The 17,996-nt window shown below is 51.9% G+C and overlaps 9 protein-coding genes across 10 annotated transcripts; 5 read left to right on the top strand and 4 right to left on the bottom strand.

Moving 5' to 3' along the window:
* The first annotated feature begins 193 nt into the window (after window positions 1-193).
* TrAtP1_004345 (uncharacterized protein) lies at window positions 194-3,063 on the top strand. Its single transcript, XM_066112262.1, has 5 exons — window positions 194-740; window positions 852-1,506; window positions 1,571-1,888; window positions 1,962-2,025; window positions 2,098-3,063. The coding sequence occupies exons 1-5, from the start codon at window positions 449-451 to the stop codon at window positions 2,902-2,904; spliced, it is 2,136 nt and encodes a 711-aa protein (XP_065968345.1). The 5' UTR covers window positions 194-448; the 3' UTR covers window positions 2,905-3,063.
* Window positions 3,064-4,164: 1,101 nt separating this feature from the next.
* TrAtP1_004344 (uncharacterized protein) lies at window positions 4,165-4,959 on the top strand (the record flags this gene model as incomplete). The annotated part of the gene is made up of 1 exon (XM_014083897.2): window positions 4,165-4,959. One exon carries the CDS (start codon window positions 4,165-4,167, stop codon window positions 4,957-4,959), a length of 795 nt encoding a protein of 264 aa, XP_013939372.2.
* Window positions 4,960-5,025: 66 nt separating this feature from the next.
* TrAtP1_004343 (uncharacterized protein) lies at window positions 5,026-6,084 on the bottom strand. The gene is made up of 3 exons (XM_014083896.2): window positions 5,971-6,084; window positions 5,796-5,845; window positions 5,026-5,713 (listed from the first exon to the last, which is right to left on the bottom strand). Exons 1-3 carry the CDS (start codon window positions 5,982-5,984, stop codon window positions 5,415-5,417), a joined length of 363 nt encoding a protein of 120 aa, XP_013939371.1. The 5' UTR covers window positions 5,985-6,084; the 3' UTR covers window positions 5,026-5,414.
* Window positions 6,085-6,285: 201 nt separating this feature from the next.
* On the top strand, window positions 6,286-10,020 carry TrAtP1_004342 (uncharacterized protein). 2 transcript variants are annotated; one of them, XM_014083361.2, is made up of 3 exons: window positions 6,286-6,879; window positions 7,177-9,446; window positions 9,507-10,020. In XM_014083361.2, exons 1-3 carry the CDS (start codon window positions 6,814-6,816, stop codon window positions 9,682-9,684), a joined length of 2,514 nt encoding a protein of 837 aa, XP_013938836.1. In that variant the 5' UTR covers window positions 6,286-6,813; the 3' UTR covers window positions 9,685-10,020. The 2 variants fall into 2 exon arrangements, with proteins under 2 accessions (XP_013938836.1, XP_065968344.1); XM_066112261.1 differs by having other exon boundaries at window positions 6,286-9,446.
* A 342-nt stretch (window positions 10,021-10,362) lies between these two features.
* On the top strand, window positions 10,363-11,220 carry TrAtP1_004341 (uncharacterized protein; the record flags this gene model as incomplete). Its single annotated transcript, XM_014083895.2, has 3 exons — window positions 10,363-10,457; window positions 10,530-10,741; window positions 10,793-11,220. The coding sequence occupies 3 exons, from the start codon at window positions 10,363-10,365 to the stop codon at window positions 11,218-11,220; spliced, it is 735 nt and encodes a 244-aa protein (XP_013939370.2).
* A 171-nt stretch (window positions 11,221-11,391) lies between these two features.
* On the bottom strand, window positions 11,392-12,119 carry TrAtP1_004340 (uncharacterized protein; the record flags this gene model as incomplete). The annotated part of the gene is made up of 3 exons (XM_066112260.1): window positions 11,392-11,856; window positions 11,941-12,016; window positions 12,088-12,119. The coding sequence occupies 3 exons, from the start codon at window positions 12,117-12,119 to the stop codon at window positions 11,392-11,394; spliced, it is 573 nt and encodes a 190-aa protein (XP_065968343.1).
* Window positions 12,120-12,455: 336 nt separating this feature from the next.
* Window positions 12,456-14,746, bottom strand: TrAtP1_004339 (uncharacterized protein). Its single transcript, XM_014083346.2, has 4 exons — window positions 14,109-14,746; window positions 13,747-14,034; window positions 13,400-13,658; window positions 12,456-13,341 (listed from the first exon to the last, which is right to left on the bottom strand). Exons 1-4 carry the CDS (start codon window positions 14,532-14,534, stop codon window positions 12,650-12,652), a joined length of 1,665 nt encoding a protein of 554 aa, XP_013938821.1. The 5' UTR covers window positions 14,535-14,746; the 3' UTR covers window positions 12,456-12,649.
* Window positions 14,747-14,990: 244 nt separating this feature from the next.
* Window positions 14,991-16,395, top strand: TrAtP1_004338 (uncharacterized protein; the record flags this gene model as incomplete). The annotated part of the gene is made up of 6 exons (XM_066112259.1): window positions 14,991-14,999; window positions 15,152-15,180; window positions 15,543-15,639; window positions 15,717-15,900; window positions 16,029-16,200; window positions 16,278-16,395. The coding sequence occupies 6 exons, from the start codon at window positions 14,991-14,993 to the stop codon at window positions 16,393-16,395; spliced, it is 609 nt and encodes a 202-aa protein (XP_065968342.1).
* A 234-nt stretch (window positions 16,396-16,629) lies between these two features.
* TrAtP1_004337 (uncharacterized protein) lies at window positions 16,630-17,885 on the bottom strand (the record flags this gene model as incomplete). Its single annotated transcript, XM_014083894.2, has 3 exons — window positions 16,630-17,306; window positions 17,370-17,586; window positions 17,640-17,885. The coding sequence occupies 3 exons, from the start codon at window positions 17,883-17,885 to the stop codon at window positions 16,630-16,632; spliced, it is 1,140 nt and encodes a 379-aa protein (XP_013939369.2).
* Window positions 17,886-17,996: the final 111 nt, after the last annotated feature.

The following is a 17,996-nucleotide window of genomic DNA, read 5'->3' as shown; positions in this document are numbered from 1 at the left end:
ATCTATCCACGACTCTCACTCTCCCGGCTCTTTTCTCCTAGACGCTTAGACACCCATCGCCGTGGGGGTCCGCGTCCAATCAGGCGCGTGCCACTGCCCACAATTGGGTGCGGCGGGAATGACGCCAAGGGGCAAATAGTGTGTCTCTGCCTTTTCGCATCTCTTCTCTTTTCTTTCTTTCTTGTTAGTTAAAGTCTTGTCCATCATATTTTTCTTATTGTCTGATATAAGCTTTACAGCCCAAAGCTGGAGTGGATGATAGCACACTCGACGTAGTTGATTCCCCATTCTTTTTTTCTCACAGGGCCCTATATAAACAGCAGCTTTCGGCTTGCAGTGCCATCAGCCACCATCGTCATCGTCATCACCTTTACCAAACCCATCACCGCAACCACCTCCAAACCACAGCACAAAGGCCCCCATTGAAGCCCCAAGCGCGCCAATTCTCATGACAGAACGGCGGCGGCGGCTCAGGATCCCCGGCGAACCCGACGAGCGCCGTCCGCTGCTCACCAGGCTCTCCACCGAGCGCGCGGACAATGGCGAGCACGTCTTCAGCTGCCGGACGAACCCTCACAGCGAGCTGCCCGTGTACACAAACATTCACCGCATCCGGCGCGACATTGTGAGCGTGGTGGAGGATTATCTAACCCTGGAGCAGCTGCGGGATGTCAAGATTAATGTGACGGTCATCCGGCCGCTCGTGGATAAGTTTTATGAGCTGGGCGATGAATCCATCGGTAAGGCTGTCTATATATATTCATCTTGATGCTTTCACCATGATGTGATGAAAACACAGAGTTCAGCAAATGATGGCTGGGCTGAGATGCTGACCGAGCCTCCTCTTACAGTGTACTGCTTGCTCGTCAACAGAGCACAATTCCTAGACGAAGAATCCCGGTCCAGCAACCGGCAAAACGTCAACTGGACCCGTGCCACGCTGTGTGAGCTCATCGCCACGCGCATCCTGCGGCGTTTCGGCGAGGATCACGACGGCGGCGCAGAGGGGCTGCTCTTGCTGGCACACATCCTGGTTGCCGGCTTCGAGCCGTTCCAGCACGCGCCGACCCATGTACGAGAAGAAGCCGAAGACAAGGCCTGGTGGTCGACTCACCGGACGCTGCCGGCGCTCGAGGTCGCCATCCTGACTGAGAGCAGACACTTTCTCAGCTCGACGACGTGTCAGAGGGTTGTGGCGGCCATTTACGAGGGCCGTGTGATTTACACGCCGTCCACGTCGTGGGACATCATTCCGGATCACTACAAGCTGAAGCCCATTTCGCTGTATGATCCGCGGGAATCGCCGCTGCTGAACCAGTATCGTCTGATTGTGCCGAGAACGCGCAACTACCTGGAGGCGATCCAGTTTACCATCTTGCTGGGGCTGTACGCTTCTGTCATGACTATGCGGAGGAATGGCGAGATTCCGGTGCTGGAGGCGGCGTTTTCGATATATGCCTTTGGTTGGAGCCTGGACCAGTTTGCCACGATTCTGGCGCATGGATGGTAAGTCTCGTTTACTCTGTCAAAACGCGATTGCGTTCAACGGCAGCTAACATGTATAATATAGGAATGTGTATACGCAAAACCTCTGGTCCTTCCTCGATGTCACCTTCATCTTCCTCTTTGTCATCTACAGCAGCCTGCGGATTCATGGACTGAGAACCGGTTTACTAGGACCCACCGAGCAGGCCTTTGACGTCTTGGCATTGGCGGCGCCTGTGCTCGTCCCTCGTTTGGCGTTCAACTGGCTGTCTGATAACCTGGTCTTCTTGGCGTTGAGGTCTATGATGGCGGATTTCTTCTTGCTCACGGCGCTTTCGGCGTGGTGCTTCTTTGGCTTTTTGCTGTCTTTGCTGTGGCTGGGAGAGGGAGCTCATCCACTGCTGTAAGTTTCTGGCTGCTTTCGTTTCCTTTGTTAAGCCAAAGTCTTGTTGCTAATATCACATTGGCTTGTTTAGTACGATTTCAAAGTGGATGATATACATCTGGTTTGGGCTGGATGGTACTGGCATTCACCGATCGGTAAGTGTTTCTTCTATTGAGCCAACACCCCTTTAGAGATTTTGTGTGCTGACGCAACGATGGCTATTGTAGGTGGAATTCCACTGGTTGCTGGGACCCATCGTCATGATCTCATTTGCTTTTCTAGGCAACACCCTCTTCCTCACCATCCTCGTTTCCATGTTATCCAACACGTTTAGCAATATCTCGAGCAACGCCACCGCCGAAATCCACTTCCGAAAGGCCGTCCGCACTCTAGAGGGTGTCAAGGCAGACGCCGTCTTTGCTTATCAACCTCCCTTCAATCTCGTTGCCGTTTTCCTTCTCTTGCCGCTGAAATTCGTCGTCAGTCCGCGATGGTTTCACAAAATCCACGTTGCCACCGTTCGTCTAGTCAATCTCCCCTTACTGCTGCTCATCGCCGTTGCCGAGCGCCGTCTTCTCTGGCCGACGGACGACTTTGAGGGTATATCGCTGGCCCGAAAATGGTTCTGGCAGAAATGGCAGCTCTCAGCCTACCAGTACATCCGAGCCGTGTTCGACGTGCCGCCTCCGGACGATGTGCACGACGACATTGCCGTGGACGATGACCTGACGCACCATCTCATCCGGAGACAGTACCAGCGGCAGGAATCGCAACATACCATACGGAAAGCCTCGCGCCGAGACTCCATGTTTGAGATTCCTCCAAAGCTGCGGGGCTCGCTTACGGAAACGGGCGAAGACTACGCAGAGATGGCGAGTAGACTGGCAGCGATGGAGAAGGCCATGGAGCGGATGGAGGAGATGCTCTCGAGGCTGGTGACGCCACAGAGTGACATTGAAGAGAGCGATACACTGCCTGTGGGGGATGGTACCACTCTGGACTCGACCTTTAGAGGGCAGGAATCGAATTTTTGAAAGGAAGTGAATTTGTTGGAAATTGCTGGAGCATTTAAATAGCGACTTTATGTTTACGTTGAGTGGACACCATGCCTTCTGATGGTTCATTTCTCATCTTTTTTTTTTTTTTTTTTGCATTGAATATCGGAGCATTGATAGGAAATAGAGGCGTACCGGCAATAGTTTGAAATGAACTATTGGCAAATTTATTCCCGTCTGCAGTGATTTGTTTGTCATTCCGAGATATCGTGAGTGGATGTAAGTTTCGGCTTGGACTGATTCACTGCCAGCTGCACACGGCGCGTTTTGTCCTCTTGGCTTTTGTTTTTCGACAGCTTGAAAGGAGAATAATTTGATCTCTGTTTTCACTTTCCTTGTGCTGTTTTATTGTCAAACATTTCTACATTAAACATCATTTGAGCCTCCAAGCTAGGAATCTTCAGACACTTATTCTAATAAACCGTTCATCAAAAACATTATATCCAACAATTTCAACAATTCAAATAACACCAAGAAACACACCAAAGAACAGACAACCCAAAAATGTGCAACGTCACCTTCTTCAAACAAAAAAGCTGCAACCACACCTGGGCCGTCATCACCACCCCCTGCGGCCCGTACATGGACTTTTCCACCTGCGCCAGCTTCTGCGGCGGCGACAGCATCAAGAAGACTCCCAAGTTCTACAAGACGAGCACCAGGGCGTGTCCGAGATGCGATCTGGGCGGAATGTATGATCGGCGGGTGGTGCGGATGGTGGAGAGGATGGGGTGGGGGATTCATTGGGGGTTGGATCCGGAGGGAGGGGATTGGGCTGTTGAGATGAGGATGGGGGAGACGAGGGGGGTGTGTGATTTTGTGAATTATTTTTTTTTGATTGAAAAAGATGAGTTTTGAGAGTTGAGCGTTGTTGGAAGTTGATATATGCTTCGCTGGAGGGTGGCGTTTTAGTGTGGTGGCGTATGTACTCGTGCTTAGATCTTGGTACAACAGCAGCGACAGGACCTCACTTGAAAACGAATAGAATATTAAAGCCCACTCTACGGGTATTCTCATAAAAAAAACTCCTCTCATTAAAGAAGAATTAATCACCAAAATTCTTCAAATTACTTTGAAACTTCATTCAGCTTTATGACATCACGTGGCCCCACCAAGTGCCATTCGACATCAGTCAAACTTGTCCAAAGAAAAAAAAAAAAACTTCTAAATGAAGCCTTCACCACATCTCATCTCACAACAACTTGAATATCAAATCAATAAGACAAAAGAAAAACAACAATGCTTCCAACACCAGATACATCCCACGTCCCCTACGAGCGTGTCTACGAGCCCGCCGAAGACTCCTTCCTCCTCCTCGACACGCTCTCATCCGCCTCGGAGACGCAGTACCTGCACGAGACCTTTTCATCCGATGCTTCATCATCATCAAAGGCCATCCCCTTCGTAGTCGAGTTAGGAACAGGGTCCGGCGTCGTCCTGGCCTTCATCACCGCCCACGCAAAGACCCTCTTTGGCACAAACCAGATTCTCACCGCGGGAGTGGACATGAACGCCTTTGCCTGCCGCGCCACCATCAAGACTGTAGAAAAGGCACAGGCCGACTCAGTCGCCGAAGCAGGCGGCCACGGCCATGAGAAGCCGCATGGATTGTACCTGGGCTCTGTAATGGGCGATCTGGCAGCTCCGCTGAGAAAGCATTCCGTGGACGTGCTGGTGTTCAACCCGCCGTACGTGCCCACTTCGGAGATGCCCTGTCGGCCGGAGACGTTTACGCAAGATTTGCCGTCAAAGACGTCGTTTGATGACGATTCCTATTTGCTTTCCTTGTCCTATGCCGGAGGCAAAGACGGCATGGAGACTACGGATAGGCTGGTTGACGGTTTGCCAGAGATTCTCTCGTCGAGAGGGTGCGCCTACATTCTTCTTTGCGCGCAGAATAAGCCTGAAGAGGTCAAGACCCGGATACAGGCTTTTGGACCTGAGTGGAGGGCTGTTACGGTTGGGTCGAGTGGGAAGACGGCGGGATGGGAGAAGCTGCAGATTGTGCGGATATGGAGAGACGTATCGGCTTGAAGATGTATACGCATATTGTTACGCATATTGTATTTAGCTGTTTAGGAGCAAGGACTGACACGCAGTTTGATCTACTTGGATATCTTGTCAATTTTTTGATTAGATTTCTTCTTTGCATACATATCATAACGACCACCATCGCTTCCATCTCCTCCACCAAGCGCTTATATATGGCAAGTTTCCTTTCTTCAATTTTATATGCGTAAAGTGCATCCAAAAAAAAAACGCCGTTTCCATCGCAATTTGCGACATCGCCTCCACAGTCCTTGAACTCAAAAAATGTCTTTCTCCCTCGTTTTTTGTTCTGTATCGTTTACAAAAGATCCTTTGTCCCAACCGATATGGAGCTCCCGGCCCGGCCAGCTGTAAAGCAAGAGAAATAAAAAAGATGATAGTAGTGCCTCGGTTTCTCTATCTGTTATTGTCGTATTATTATCATCGCCATTGGGAATCCTTTAACCACGTCCACGGCCGCGGCCGCGTCCGCGACCTCCTCTGCCACGGCCTCCGCGGCCTCCACGACCTCCTCGGTCCGTCTCCTTTCGTGCCTTGTTCTTGGGCTTGGGTGCGTCATCGATTAACAGGGTGTCGAGAGGGAGAGAGTCGGGGAGGATAAAGTATCGGATTGTTGAGCCTCGAATGTTCATCGTGTCGAGAGCGAGAGAGTCCTGTCCGCGAGCGGTCATCTTGACCGTGCGAAGGGCGACGTTCATCTGGGGAGAGACTGAGGAGATGGTGCCGTGGACGATGGTGCCTGACGGGGGGAGTTAGTGACGAATTGCTCGGCGATTGAAGCTGCATGATGCTCAAACGCATGGAAATATCTCGTATCGTACCATTTTTCAACTCAACGGTCACCGTTTCGTTGGAGCATTTCATCAAAAATCTGGAAATCGGGCAATGTTAGCGCTGTGGAAGTTGATGGCTTAGTACAAGATGGGGGGGAAGCTGGTTGATGCAGACAATGCCACAATGCATTCCAAGAATAGGAACTAAAGAACAATCACTCACCTGACGAGCTTCATTATGACGGCAAAGGCCTTTCTGGCCGGGTGTGGGATCGTAAAAGGGTTTCTAAAGTGCCTCCTCACGCGTTGCCTCGTCACACGCTGGATATTGCAAGGCTGGCGGATGCCTCCAATTGTCGGTCGGAAAAATAGAGTCCCATCATTAGCTGGATCTTTGATTACATAAAGCTGGGAGAGCTAGCTCAGGCACGTGATGCTGTAGCCAATGGAGGGACGTGTCTCATCACGTGAAGGTGCATTGCCCAAAGCGTTCGTTCCAGGAGCTGCCCATGTACTCCATACTTTTCGATCGATGGGAGCTGCAGCCACTTTGTAAGCTATGGCGGACTTAAGGCTCAGGTACCCCGGTACTTTCCCGCCAGCTGTCAGAACCTTCCACCAGAAGTGCACCAAGCATTTGTTTTATCGATAACAATGCGCCCGCGAAGGAGACCCCGGTAATTCTTTTTCGGCGCGGAGTTACTATTGCCAATCGACGTGGTTTGTCACAGGCAGCTTCTGAGCTCCTTCACCTTGTCCAGCAGACACTCGTTTCGTCCATCGCCACAGAGAGAATTCACAGAGCTCGGCGGCGACGCATGGCCATCTTCACGAGGAACCCTTAAATTCAGCTCGACGATCGTTTTCCGTCTCTGCCAAACCAACCAGCTGAAGATCTGCCCGCCGCTTAGCTCTGCCACTTCCCCACCATCTGTGCGACGCCTTTGGGGGGCTGTTTGTCTCTCTGTCTGGCGGCTGAGCTCCCACGACAGCTGGCCTGTTTCTGCCGAGACTCTTTCGTTCTCGACTGTTTGCTCTGGGCTTTTCACCAGGAGCTGAGCCAACAATGATTTCCGGGCGAGGGGGAGCGGGGGCTCGGGGTCGCATCCGCCCACCTCGTCGGATTGTGCGTGTAAGTTGAAGCCAAATTCACGGCGCATCTGCGCTCCTCACTCTCTGCTGTTGCTCCAGCGCACTTTGAGCGCACCTCACCCTGCTAGCATGGAGCCTCATCAGAGCTGCTCTTCGAATCTGCATCGCCCTCTTTTTCTTTCCTCTCCCTTTTTCCCTTCCCCCCCACCTCGCATGGTATGCTACGATGGGCGCCAGCACCAGCACCGAGGTGCCTCCTCAAGCTACAGAACCTTCTGCCCCCCCATTTCGCTTCAAGCCCCGGCCTCGCAGACCAGCTAACCGTCGTCGTAAACAGCCAAACGCACCTGGCGAGGGATCCGATTTCGAAGCATGTTGGAACATGATCAAGGAAGCGCTGCGCGATATCCACAACAAAAGCTGCGGTCGTCTGTCCTTCGAAGAGCTATACCGAGCGGCCTACAAGATTGTGCTGAAGAAGAAGGGCGAGGTCTTGTACGATAAAGTCAAGGAGTTTGAGGAGCAATGGTTTGCCGAGCATGTCATTCCCAAGATCGAAATCTTGGTCACCAAGAGCCTCATCAACATTGGCATGGACATTTCGTCGTCGACTTCTGTCAACGAGCGAAGACAGACGGGTGAGAAATTCCTCAAGGGCCTGCGAGATACGTGGGAAGACCACAACATGTCTATGAACATGACAGCAGATATCCTCATGTATCTTGATCGAGGCTACACACAGCAGGAGCCACGCCGAGTGCCCATCTTCGCTACGACCATTGCATTATTTAGAGACCACATATTACGTTCTTGCCTTAACGCGAATTCCGATAGCCTGATTATGGATATTCTTATATCTGTTATGCTGGACCAGATCGACATGGAGAGGCGTGGAGATGTGATTGACCGAGCGCTCATCCGCAGCTGCAGTCGCATGCTGAGCTGCCTGTACGAAACTGAGGATGAATCGGAGAGCAGCAAGCTCTATCTAACCATCTTTGAGCCGCGATTCCTCAGCAATAGCGAAACATTCTATACGAGAGAGTGTGAACGGCTACTACGGGAATCTGACGCCAGCACATGGTTACGACACACCCAAAACCGGCTCATCGAGGAAGAGGATCGATGCGGCACCACCATCGAGCTCGAGACACTTTCCAAGGTGTCGCAAGTGGTGGATCAGAAACTTATTCAGGGCCACCTGGGTGATTTCCTTGCCATGGAGGGCAGCGGTCTGAGGTGGATGATTGATAACGACAAGACGGATGATCTCAAGATCTTGTACTCACTAATCTCGAGAGTCGATGATAAGAAGACGGCTCTTCGCGAAATATTGCAAAAGCGAGTCGTAGAATTGGGATTGGAAATTGAGAGTGTCTTGAAGAACACCGACTTTTCGACGGCACAAGCTGATGGCGAAGAAGAAGGTGGTGACAAGGTGAAGACGCTTAACCCTGCCGCGCAGCAAACTGCCGCAGCCATCAAATGGGTTGACGACGTGCTTCGGCTAAAGGACAAATTTGACCACATGCTGGCAAATTGCTTCCAAGACGATCTAGTGATTCAAACTGCACTGACCAAGAGCTTCTCCGACTTCATCAACATGTTCAACCGGAGCTCAGAATACGTTTCTCTCTTCATCGACGACAGTCTAAAGAGGGGCATCAGAGGCAAAACGGAAGATGAAGTGGATGCCATTCTTGAAAAGGCCGTCGTCTTGATTCGTTATCTGGCAGACAAAGACCTCTTCCAAACCTACTACCAACGCCATCTCGCACGACGACTTCTCCATGGCAAGTCGGAAAGCCACGATGTTGAAAAGCAAATCATATTACGCATGAAGCAGGAGATGGGACAGCAGTTTACAAGCAAGTTTGAAGGAATGTTTAGAGATCTCGTCACATCCGCCGAGCTAACATCAACGTATCGCGACCACATACGCAATCTGGGAGATGAGAGCCATACCGTTGAGCTGAATGTGAATGTGCTTACGACCAACTATTGGCCACAAGAGGTCATGGGACGCTCCGTCCAGCTTGACGATGCGCCAAGAATGCAATGCACATACCCGCAAGAGGTCAAGCGGCTGCAAGCTAGCTTTGAGCAGTTCTATTTGACCAATCGTAATGGACGAAAGCTCACCTGGATTGGCACCACCGGCAGCGCCGATATCAAATGCACGTTCCCAGCTATTGAGGGGAAGTCTGGTCCATTGGCGCGAGAGCGTCGTTATGAGATCAACGTCCCTACTTTTGGCATGATCGTGCTGATGTTGTTCAACGATTTGAAGGACGGCGAGAGCCTGTCATTTGAGGAAATCCAAGCCAAAACAAGCATTTCAACGGTGGACCTCACGCGGGCGCTCATGGCAATCTCGGTAGCACCAAGATCTCGCGTTCTGGCCAAAGATCCGCCAACAAAGACTATCAAGCCCGGTGATAAATTTTCGTTTAACGCCTCTTTCCAGAGCAAAACGATTAGAATCAAGGCGCCCATCATCAATGCCATTTCCAAGGTTGAGGACAAGGAGGAGCGAAAGTCTACAGAAGAGAAGAACAACCAAACTCGGGCCCATATAGTGGATGCGGCGATTGTAAGAATCATGAAGTAAGTTTTGATCATAGACTTTGACGAATGATTATTTCAGCTACTAACATGTTGAACCAGGGCCCGCAAGGAACTCAGCCACTCACAGTTGGTGAGCGAGGTTCTGTCTCAGCTGGTAGGCCGCTTCAAGCCCGAGGTAACTCTCATCAAGAAGCGAATCGAGGATCTCATAGTGCGAGAATACCTCGAGCGGCCGGATGAAGACGGAGCGCCGTCCATGTACCGCTACATGGCTTGATTGAGAGGCTACGGCATTCTATTCCACAAGTGAGCGTTTGGACAAGGGGCTGGTTCCGACGAATTATGAGCATGGTTGCTTTTCTTTTCTTCTTTCTTTCAAGAACTTTGGCACGGCGTCTAGAGCACAAAACGGATTGAGCTATTCATTTAGTATAGTACATAGGAGAGCAAGGCATGCATCCGGCATAGTATGAGGTTGAGGGGTGGTATTCCCAGGAAGATATGCACCTAGATGAGGCTGCTTTGTAGATATATTGCAGCAAGAAGACGTCAATAGCTTGAAGCATTAAGGAGAATATTTAAAATGCAGTGGAATACATGAAATCAATTGACGAAACGTGCAATAATGGCCTTGTACCTTGACAGTATAAAGCCAACATCAGAAATGATGAAACGGATGCAGCAAATAACGAACAGAAAGGCTGCGAAGTCGGAGTGCCCTGTAGCTTTGGGTGACTTCCAGGGGAGCTAGAGCGCTGTAATCGGGGAGAGGTTGAGTGCCGAGGCTACGCCGTTCGGCAACCGAGCACAGCTTCATCTTTTACCCGCATTGAGCTTCAGCAACTGACTTGATTTGCCAGAGCAGCTTGTTCAAGGGTCTTTACTGATATTGCTCAAGCTTCACTTTGGATATCTTCTTGGAGCTTATAGAACGAGAGGCTCATTATCCGTCACCATGTTTGGCCTCAGGAGAACAATGGCCACTGTGGCCTCGCAGGCTTCGTCGCTGAAGAATGCTGGCAAGGTGGTCTGCATTGGCCGCAACTACGCGTAGGTGAATCTCATAAGCTACTTGATGATTCATTCATTAGAAAAAGTCTGCTAAAATTTTGCTGTATCCAGGGACCACATCGCAGAGCTGAAAAACGCAAAGCCAAAGAAGCCCTTTTTCTTCCTCAAGCCGGCCTCGTCCATTATCCTGCCTGGCGATGGGCCGTGTCTGCAGCCCAAGGGCGTGGACATGCACTTTGAGGTTGAGCTGGCTCTTATTATTGGATCGATGGTGCGGAATCTGCACCCCGAGGATGAGAAGGGGGCGTTGGACGCGATCAAGGGTGAGTTTGAATGGGTGTCCCGGATATACATGCATGTAACTGACATTATAGCCTACGCCATTGCCATTGACATGACGGCCCGCAACGTCCAAAACGAGGCCAAGAAAAAGGGCCTCCCCTGGTCCATTGCAAAGGGCTTCGACACCTTTTTGCCCATGAGCAACGTGATCCCCAAGGCCGCCATCGCGGACCCGCACGACGCGGAGCTGTTCCTCGAGGTCAACGGGCAGACGAAGCAGCGGGGGTCGACGAACCTCATGATTTACCGCATCCCGCGCATCATGAGCGACATCTCGCGCGTCATGACGCTGATGCCGGGCGACGTGGTGCTGACGGGCACGCCGGCGGGGGTTGGGCCCGTGGTGCCGGGCGACGTGATGAGGGCGGGCGTGAGAGTGGATGGGAGGGAGGTGGACGAGGGGAGGATTGAGGTGCCGGTGGCGCTGTCTGCGTCGGCGTATGAGTTTTCGGAGACGTGAGCATGTGGTGGTGTAGGTGTATATAGAGAGGATAGATGTGAGTTTTGTTGTATATCAGGACAAGAGTGTGAAAGTCATCATGCATTACTACTACTACTATTACATTACCCCTTACATCTACCCAAGAGCAGTCCCTCAGTGTATATAACAGCAGCAGTACATGAACCATGCTCACGCCACCAAATTCGGATCCTGAATCGACCCCGGCGGCGGCGCCCAGTCGGCCATGGTGCCGCACCGGCGACACGTCCTCTTCTCCTCGTCGCCGCGAAAGTCCTCGACGGCCTGCTTGATCTGCGTGCCCAGATCGGTGCAGTGAAAGGCCGCCTCGTGCACCACGACGGCCTCGGCGCCCGGCTCCAGGCCGCTGTTGCAGGCGGCGCAGTACCAGCGCATGCGGTCGATGGAGTCTGGCGGGCGGCGCTGCTCCAGCACGACGCCGACGGTGTTTGCGAAGCGCACGGGGTTGTGCGGCGTGTTGGCGGGCAGCAGGAACATGTCGCCCTCGCGGATGATGATGTCGCGGAAGGCCGAGCCGTCGACGACCTTGAGCATCATGGCGCCGCGGTACTGGTAGAACCACTCGGCGGTTTGGTTGATGTGGTAGTCGGTGCGGGCGTTGGGGCCGCCGACGATCTGATGGCATGTTAGAGGTTTTTCAGGATTGTGTCATGTGATGTTCTATAGACAACAGCAACAGATGGATGGGGAAAGACTTGCCATGACTGCAAAGTCATCGTTGTAGACGCAGTAGTTGCCGATGGGCGGCTTGAGCAGGTGAGAGTTTTCCTCGAGCCTTGTGTGATGAAGACGCACGTGTTAGCAGAGTATTATTTTTTTTTTAAAAATATTTATATAGAAACTCACCACTTGGGCAGATTAACTGGCGGTCCGAGCATTTTATAGGTTTTTGTGTTGTAACGAGGACGTGAGCGAGCTGGTGGTATGACTCTGAAGCTACGAAGCTTGATAACGATTGAGTGAGCGGCAAAAGGCGAGCTACGTAATAGTTAGCTACACAAGCTGTTATGCTTGAACCGAAATAAGAGAATGAGGCAAAAGGCTAAATTGCGAGGTTAGCTCGGTTGGTGTGAAAGTAGAGGGAGAAGGAGACTTGCTCTAGCTGTACGTATATGTGATGAGGTTCAACGTCACTTGAGAAAAGCTGCAGAGCAAGAATTGTTACAGAGGCAAGACAAAGAAGTAATAGCTGAATTATCATTATCAAGCAACCATCACTAAGCCAGTTGACGAGCCAATCCCACATTTGCCTCTCCGGCACTCCGAGCTAATGATATATAATACCGTGCGAATATCAATATAGAATGTGTACAAATCACACTGTGCAGCTGTCATTGCTGCTCTCCCAAGCTCCAACATCATCTTCCAACAAGTATACAAGAACATTGAAACTTGTGCAAAAAATGCATCAGCTGATTTCAACAACCCAACACTTGGGGTCAACCCCCGCCCACTTGAGAATGGTCTCATGAGAAGCCTTAAACTTGCGCCGAAACACCCTCGTCGGCGGCCGAGGCCCGTAGTACTTGTCAATCTCCTCGCGCATAATGTCGCGAATGATGCGAGTCACCCTGCCCTGCTCCCCGTAGAACCGAATCAGCAGTGCGTGCAGCGCGCACATGTGGCCAACGCTAAAGTCCTCAAAGTCCTTGAACTTGGGCAGCGGCCCGTCCAGCACAACCTTGCGGTGCGGATACATGGTGAAGGCCCGCAGCGAGACCACAAAGTCGATGAGGTCCTCGACGTAGGGGAGCGTGTTGCGGTACTTTGCATGGCCCAGGGCCCGGACGCGGATCTTGAGCGTCTTGACAATGTCGCCCTGCGCGTCGCATATCGCTGCGAGGGACTTGAGCACAATTGGCAGCGGCTCGAGGTCCTCTGGCCAGGGACGGCCGGCGTGGCCCTCCTCGGTGATGTCGTCAATCTCTGCGAGGAACGTGGTGACGTTGAAGGATTCGCGGAATGCGAGGGCCTGGATCTTGGCCTTTTCGATAATGGCAAACAAATCTCCCTGCGTGGCGAGGATGTGGATGATGGGGTCGTCGATGTCGGGACTCGCGCCCTCATAGTGGCGGTTGGTCTCTCGGATGCATCTGTCGCCTGAGGCAAGGTCAACATCATCCATCTCTGTTTCTTCAAATTGTAGATGTAAACGTACATTGACATTTGAACTGATATCTTGCTGCGATTCTCGGGCTGCGAAACGTGCAGTCGTATGCAATGTCCCGGTAACAGTGCTGGAGCTCTTCGCCTGCCTTGATGCTCCTCACGGCTCGAGCCTCTACTCGCGTGCTGTTGAATACAATCACAATGTTGGGTTCGCAATTGTGGTTCAGCATGGCTGCTCCCAAGTCGATGGCAGAGCCCAGGGGAGAGTTTCGAAAAGTCTGGTCGACCGGTACAGCGTTACATCTGATCTATGAACAAACAAGACAGAAATCTTATTAGCCTCTTCTTTACATCGTAGCCACTGATCATTTTCTTTTAACGGGAGAATTGACTTACAAGGCAGTATAGTTTCAAAACATCGGCAACGTCGAGCTCGCTCTTCATCCGCCGCTTGGCCTCGGCGGCAATATCCTTGACCCCTTGCCAATCGCTGGAAAGCTGCTCGTATTTGTCTTGCTCGTGCGCAAGCCTGGCGAGTGCTTGAACTTGTTCCGGCAGCAGCACTTTCTTACGCAGCAAAATGAGGATGCGGTACAACATTCTGATTTCGAGTTCGTAGGGGGCATTGGCCAGCAGCCCGCATTCGTATAAGTGGCCAGTGTCCCAGGCTCGCTGCCAGCAAGACTGCGAAATACCAATTTGATGAGAAAAAATGATGAAAAGCAAAATGAAAGCTTGGGAAGAAGAATCAACTATACCTCCGAACAGTACTGGTACAAGTTACAGCCCATGCATTTGTACACGTCTGGCAGCGTTTCTCCCGGGTCAGCCAGGCGGTCCTCAACGGGATGGATGGCTCGTCGCCGCTGCTGGAAGCAAAAATCACAGGCTTCCTTTGAATCGCCAACTTCCGCGCAGAGCACAAGAGGCACCGATGTAAAGATGAGCTCGCCCGCGGCAAGATCTCGCGTTGTGAATAGGCCCGAGCCGGAATCAGGAATGGTCGACTCTCGAATCTTGAGAGCGCCCGCGGGAGCCTTGACCGTGCTCAAGATGTAGCTGCATAGTGCTTCGTCTTCGTGAATGGGGCGACGAATGTCTTGTCCGCCCTTGTCAATAGAAATGGTTCGACCTGGCCCTCTATCGTTGAGCGAGTCTGAAAACGCCTGCTCGACGGGGTTCATGGTGGGCGGGCTATGTCGATGCAAGGCAGTTTAACAACAATCACCTCCTGATGGTGAAATCAATTTTTCGAGGAGAGCAGCTACGTGCAATTTGTACTTGGAATCCTCTAGAAGAAAAGCACACACAAAAAGAAAAGAAAGGCTCTAGTATGCAAGGGGCTGCTTTCAGCTACACCGAAGCTGGGCTTGGAGGATGCCGTGCAGTGTTACACGAGCGCTGCCCAACTTGACAAGAGCCAGCCATACAAAAGGCAGACAGCAGCTTTCAGGGGGAGAAACGCGGTGGCCCCCGCGGTTGTCACACGTTAATGACACGCAACTATTTAGTTTGAGAGCTTTCCCGCGCGAGATTTCAGCTTGGCCATCCATCTACTGCATGCTTGTTTTGTTTGTATGACCCAGTTCCTAAAGAGGAAAGCCTGCTATCTCAGCTGCGGTTTACGGCTGGCAGCAAACATGATGCGTGTAAGACTGGCTTCTCTCTTTGTTCAGCCCGTCTATACTGTCCATCTCTGTATACTCTTCTCTTCGCGTCTTATTATCTACAGATATAATATCGGCCATCTATACACTCAATCCTATTCTGTCACTCAAATAGCTAATACCACCCTCTACAGATCCTCACCGAGCTGGACTCCCGCAGGAGGTCCGCTGTAAACTCCACTACAGCATGGCGCCAACACCGGCGCTGAACTCCAGAGAGATTGCCCTAGTGGCCGATTTGGCAAGCTCCCAGCCCTTGGGTACATAACTTGCGCACACGTACCGCTCTGTACCTCAGCTCGTTTCAGCACCGATGATGTACCAGCAAGTACCTACAGATCTGGCGCGGTACGGATAGCCTGAACAGTGCCTCCTCTGTGTCTGATTGGTTTCAGGCCCACAAAAAGCTGCCTGTTCGACACCAACAGGTACCAAGTACCTCTACCTGGTCGCATCTCGACTCTCCATCAGCTCTTTCAACTTCTTTCAACTACAGCACTGGATCATCATCTTATTTGATCCTAGAAACACGCTCGAAATGGACCACAGCCACCACATGAATTCCATGGAAGGCCACGGCGGCCACGGCGGCGGCAACATGGACGACATGTGCAGCATGAGCGTAAGGATATCCTCTCCCTACTGCCTTCTCATATCCGCCCTTCCATTCTCTGTTCAGCAAGCTTATACTCACGTTAGATGCTCTTCACATGGGACACCACCAATCTCTGCATCGTGTTCCGCCAGTGGCACATCCGCTCCAACACCTCGCTCGTCCTGTCTCTCATCGCAGTTGTTCTCATCGGCATGGGATACGAGGCTCTGCGCTCCGTGTCCCGCAACTACGAGGCATCTCTGGCGAAGCGACTAGAGACCGTTCCAAGTGAGTAATTTGAAATGCTTCTCTCTTTTCTCCTGATCTGCGCCGGTTGCGAGCGAAAAAAAAAGCAAAAGCTCTGGCCAATCTCCTGCGAAAGAACATGCGCATGCTAAGTCTGACTTGTCCATGAGACTCGACTGCGCATGGTTATCGCGACAATAATGATGATGACGTGGAAGACAATGTTGCTGAGACACTCGATTTCACCCGCTCAGGGCAAAACCGCGACGATTTCAGCAAGCGAGGCCACCTCATCAAAGCCCTACTCTACGCCTTTCAGAACTTTTACGCCTTTATGCTCATGTAAGCCTATCCACCCTATTGGCATCTTCTGTTTCACGGATGGTTATCTCTCTAATCTCTTTATACCCAATATCAAGGCTTGTCTTCATGACTTATAACGGCTGGGTTATGGTTGCTGTCTCGGCGGGTGCCTTTTTCGGCTACCTCTTGTTCGGCCATTCCACGTCGGCAACAAAGGACAATGCTTGCCATTAAGAAATGCGGTATATTACAGCTGCTTCCAGATTTATGCGCTTGGAGTGCGTGTTAGAAAGCGAAATGATTTGCTTGATTGATTTGCAACATGCTTGAACAATTACTCTATCTGTATGGTGTCGTCGACGAAACCTTCATCGTCTTACTCTATTGCGTATACAAAGTAGACAGATTGGGGTCGCTTCATGGATAACGTGGCGACCTTGCCTGGTCTTGTGACAGTTATCAATTTCATTACATCTTGGCAGGCTTCTGCTCTTCTTCTTTCTTTTCCGGTAGGGTGCTCTCATCCAACGCGCCCTCTTCCTCGGCGATTCGGATGACATTGAGATCTCCAAAGTCCAAGTTGTGTGTCATCTCGGGCTCTTCATTGTATGCAATCCTCGCTGCATCGACGAGCACCCTGCCAGTCATGCCCCAGACTCGGAACCGGCCTTCGTGGTCTTGGCTCTCTTCCAACTGGTCCGCCAGCTCTATTTGAGCTGCGCTGCCTCTCCTGGGCCTTGATACTCTCTGATTGTTGACAGGCACGTAAAAGTTGTGAACTCGCCACTGTTCTCCTTTCCAGTTCGTCCAAGAGCCGTCGTACCAGTGTCCTGGAGGTAGCGTTTCGCCTTCCCGGGGCGGCAGGTCGCTGGCCTTGAGGAAATTATAAAAGGGAGCACTGAAGACGGCAGCGACTTCTCGCGCATCCAGTCGAGGGATCATGGCTTCTTCAACCAACGCAGGCGGCGAATCGGCAGAGGTCCGATCGGCATGCAGGAATGCGACACAAGGTGTAACCACCAGATGCGTCCGCGCCAAAGACGGTGGCAGGTAGCACAGCTGCTCGATGCGAAACGGCTTGGGTATCTTTTGGTCGTCCATGGGGAGTCCAATCTCTTCGTATGCCTCTCGTCGCGCAATCTGGTCTATTTTCATCCGGTTAGCCAGCCGAGTCTATCTCATCCTCTCGACATGTATAGAGTACATACACGGCGTCTCTTCTTTGCTGTCTGCTTTGCCGCCCGGCAGCGCTGCATGGCCCGAGAAGCTGCGCAGACTGGCCGCGCGCATAGTAACGACGACTCTTAAATCGCCCCATCGATCCGCAAACAGCAGCACCAGGACGGCGGCTCGCTTGCGCGCCGGCAACCTGTCCCATAGCGGGAACGAGGGGGGCTTGTATGCTCGGAATCTGTTGAGGGCGGCCTATCGTGTACACCTATAAGCAAGCGATGCAACATCAAGAAACACAAACTGACCAAAGAAAAGGAATTCAGCGGCGCCATGGTCGCCGCATCATAATAGAGCGATGCGCCTGTATATTCCTCCGCAGAGTGGCTGGCAACGCCTAGCGCTTCGGCGATGTGCCTCTTGACCTGCGCAACCTCGGCCTCGGAGAGCGCGGTGTCGGAGGCGACCTCCGGTTCTGGGTTTGGCGCGGATCGGGCAGCAGATGCTGGTATTGATTCTTCTTGGCCTCGCAGCTCGTGTTCCTGGGCAGTCATGTTCTGCGTCCTTTTCCCGCGCACTGGGGGAAATGGGCAAACGGTGATGTCGCTGATGGCTTTGCCCACTTCACCTTGTGAGCGTATCGGGGCGCTTTGCGTCGGGAAGGG

Source organism: Trichoderma atroviride, chromosome 2 (genome assembly GCF_020647795.1).
Source record: "Trichoderma atroviride chromosome 2, complete sequence".
Classification (NCBI taxonomy): Eukaryota; Fungi; Ascomycota; class Sordariomycetes; order Hypocreales; family Hypocreaceae; genus Trichoderma; species Trichoderma atroviride.
Note: the sequence above shows the minus strand (reverse complement) of the source record. Positions and strands in the feature narration are given on the sequence as shown.